Source organism: Lactuca saligna, chromosome 3 (assembly GCF_052625555.1).
Source record: "Lactuca saligna cultivar CGN05327 chromosome 3, ASM5262555v1, whole genome shotgun sequence".
In the NCBI taxonomy this organism is placed as follows: domain Eukaryota; kingdom Viridiplantae; phylum Streptophyta; class Magnoliopsida; order Asterales; family Asteraceae; genus Lactuca; species Lactuca saligna.
Window position 1 is genome coordinate 974,663 of NC_136419.1, and position 3,642 is coordinate 978,304.

General features: G+C 29.9%; 1 protein-coding gene across 1 annotated transcript; it reads right to left on the reverse strand.

The window, feature by feature from the left end:
• Window positions 1-763: 763 nt before the first annotated feature.
• On the reverse strand, window positions 764-1,454 carry LOC145034201 (14 kDa proline-rich protein DC2.15-like). The gene has a single exon (XM_078982570.1). The coding sequence runs from the start codon at window positions 1,375-1,377 to the stop codon at window positions 985-987; it is 393 nt and encodes a 130-aa protein (XP_078838696.1). The 5' UTR covers window positions 1,378-1,454; the 3' UTR covers window positions 764-984.
• Between the last annotated feature and the right edge of the window lie 2,188 nt (window positions 1,455-3,642).

The window sequence follows — 3,642 nt, forward strand, 5'->3', positions numbered from 1 at the left end:
TGTTAAAAGTTTTGAAACCACAGGGACCATCTGTGAGGTTTTTTGAACTTAGGGACTAAACTTGATATTTCTGGAAACCACAGGGACCATTTTTGAAGTTTTGTCCTTTATAAAATTATCTTCATTAGCAATCCAATCCAACCTAATTCTTCAAATAAAATAAAAATAATAAAAAAAAAATAAAAAAAAGTAATTTCATTTCTTTTCCACCTATACATGCAACCAAACCTGATCCAATTATTTACACTCGTTAACAATCTAAACGCAATCTATTCTATATAACCATAAGGGACTGATTTGCTTATACAACATTAATTGGGACTTTATGATATAAATTTTATATATTTATAAAATTATATCAATATTGGTCTTAATTTGTAAAGAAAAATCAGTTAGGTATTTTGTTATCTTTTATTTTATTTTATATTAGAAACTAAGTTAATTATTAACAAAAGTTAGCTTTTGATATAAAAAGTATTTGATTTCCTCTATTAAAAGTGGACATAGTAACCGCTCGGAAGAAACCCCAAATGGGGGTAGTCTAAAAATCTATAACTGTTTGTAGCCAAGAAGAAATATCGTATGATGGTTTACCAGTTTAGTCATTAGGAACTATTTATGGCAAGTAATTTACTAAATAAAATGAACCAAAACCCATTTGTGTGGCAATTGTGTCAGATATCATACTTCATAATTCACACAAGGATACAGATATGGATTTAAATTGGGCCCATACACATGAGGAATCTCCGGAAAAAGCACATTAATTATTAAGGACATGAATATTTATTTTTGCTTCACAAGAATACAACCCTAGTCACATTATGACCGGATACGAAATACAATAGAAGGCGACGAGCCTTCCAACTCAAATCAACATCTTTAACAAAACAATAATCAAATTTAAGATGGAAACACACCAAACAAATATAAGATCAACGAACAGAAAACCAAGTCTTGGAAATTGAACTTAAGCAAAGATCTCTATGCGCATTTGAAGCCCTTTGGCACCTTCTTTCCACAGACATTAAGCAACAAGCTCAAAGAAACTGGCACATTAAGATTGATACCCAAGACATTTGCTTTAATGGCGGTACATAGGCAAACCGCTGCCTCAAGATCTACAAGGTTGCCAAGGAGGCTGCAGCAAGGAGTGGTTGCTGGTGTACCGACGACAAGGTGAACCAAGTCATTGAGCACATTTGCACACACACCTAGCTTGAGTGTATCTTTAGGACATGTGGGTTTGTGTTGGTGATCTTTATGTGGCTTAGGGATCTTTGGTGGTGGTGGGCAAGATGTTGAACTTACAAGAGTGAAGAATACAAGGTTGAGAGCGAGGAGGAAAGTAGTTGTTGCCAATGCCCTTGATGCCATTTTGAAATGCTTTTAGATGTAAATGGAATGCTAGCTCAAGAAATTGTGGCTTGTTTTGATGTGTGGAACTACAAAAGTGAGTTAAGGTATTTATAGATTGAAATCTTGAATAGTGGTATATATCTTTATTCCTTATTAGGTATTTAGGCTAATTTCCAATCTCAATTTCTAACTCCTTTGACCGTTTTCATATCTTATCAGTTATTTTAATGAATGAATATGCAACCATTTTTTATTTATATAGGAGACCCTAACAAATAAAAACACTGCCTAATTGGCACAATCTGTATAGAAGTTGTCCAATCAAATCTTTTATGTGTCCAATCTGTAAGATGGAAACCGATATATATATATATATATATATATATATATATATATATATATATATATATATATATATATATATATATATATATATATATATTCATGAATTGTAATGAGGATATCGATCAGCAGGTTGTAACATTGAGAGATTACCGGACAACTCCGCATTGTGGCATCCATACAAGAAACATCTCATTATTCAGGAAGTAAGACCTGTCTAGAATGTGTTTTAGAATATATTGACTCTGTTCTAAGTGGTAATAAAGGGGCTACCTTAATTCGACTTGTTAGATATTGTGCCCATAATTGGCTTTTTCCTTGATGATGTTTTTTTTTTTTTTTTTTTTTTTTTTTTTTTTTTTTTGTCTCGCTTCTTGTTAGTTTTTAAATAATATATCTTTAGAAAAATAATAATAAGATCCTTTTATTCATATTATTTTCAATTTTATATTCATATTACTTAAATAAGTTAAATAATTAAATATCCCGCTAGCAATACATGTTGTAAGATTCAACGGAAGAATTGAATAAGATAAAGTATCAAACTTAGACACAATAAATTAAACCCAATAGGTAGAGGGTTTGCCGAGAGCAAGTTTGTAAATACATAGAGTTCCCCACCCTCTTTTAATTATAAGGTAAATCTTCATCAAAGTTTTTATATTTTAAACTCATTAATTAATAATAAAGTCATGACTTTTTTTTAATAGAAAGGTAAAAAATACCGTCGATTGTTTACAAAGGAGAACAAAAAACTGGCAATCGATTCAAAATTTGGGATTTTACAGGGTAGTAAAAAAAACAAAGTCCTAATATTTCATACTCATTAACAATCAAGTTATTATTATTTTTATTTCTAACAGAAAATAACTTGAAATAATCATATTGTATGGACATGAGTTTATTATAATAATATTATTATATATATCTGGCAAAAAAATATTATTTTGTTGTAATCTTATTGTATTATCTTGTCTAGTAGATAATGTTATAGTGACATAATCTTTACTATGTTATAGTGACATAATTTTATAGTGACATAATCTTACTGTATTATCTTTCTCTAAAATAACACATTGGCCTATTATAATTTTATTATATTATTGACATATGATATTATTTATTATAATAGTACTTTATTTTCTATGGTTAGTTAACAATATTATCTTACCGTAATATTACTATATTTTACCTAATCAAGATATCATTTGTCTGGAAAATTTTGATTTTTGTTTATCATTTTAGGATCACAGTTTTAATCGTAAAGTAAGACAGAACTTTCGATTAGATGCAAAAAAATACAATAACATAATAATAAAAGAGCAAAGATGGTGAGACAAAAAAAAATATTAATAAGATTATAGTAACATACTACTCATTTTTTGAAAGTCATGGTTTTATCATTAATGAACCCAAAATATAAGTACTTATATGATAATTACCCCTAAAATATAGAACTAATGAATACAATACCAAATGTGTAAACAATTACTATTTTTTTTAACTCAAATTTTGTTATTTTGTTAGTTTGTCATTTAATATTAAAAAAAAGACAAAACTTCAAAAATGGTCCCTGTGGTTTCCAGAAATATCAAGTTTAGTCCCTAAGTTCAAAAAACCTCACAGATGGTCCCTGTGGTTTCAAAACTTTTAACAAATGGTCCCTCCGGCTCACTCCGTTAGCATTTCACCGTTAACTCATTTTTTAATAAAATATTGCAGGGGTAATTTCGTCATTTCAGTTGTAACCTCCTCTCTTTAAAAGAAATTGCATGTCCGATTTTTGGGCAAATCCTTTAGCTTCATCAGTCGATCATCTCTCCTCCTTTCCACTGTTGCTCGACCGTTGCACCCTTCACGACATCCAATCGCTTCTGATTCAAAGATGGTGACTTGCAGATGTGGGAATGAAGCAACGAAGATCACTTCATGGACGGATCG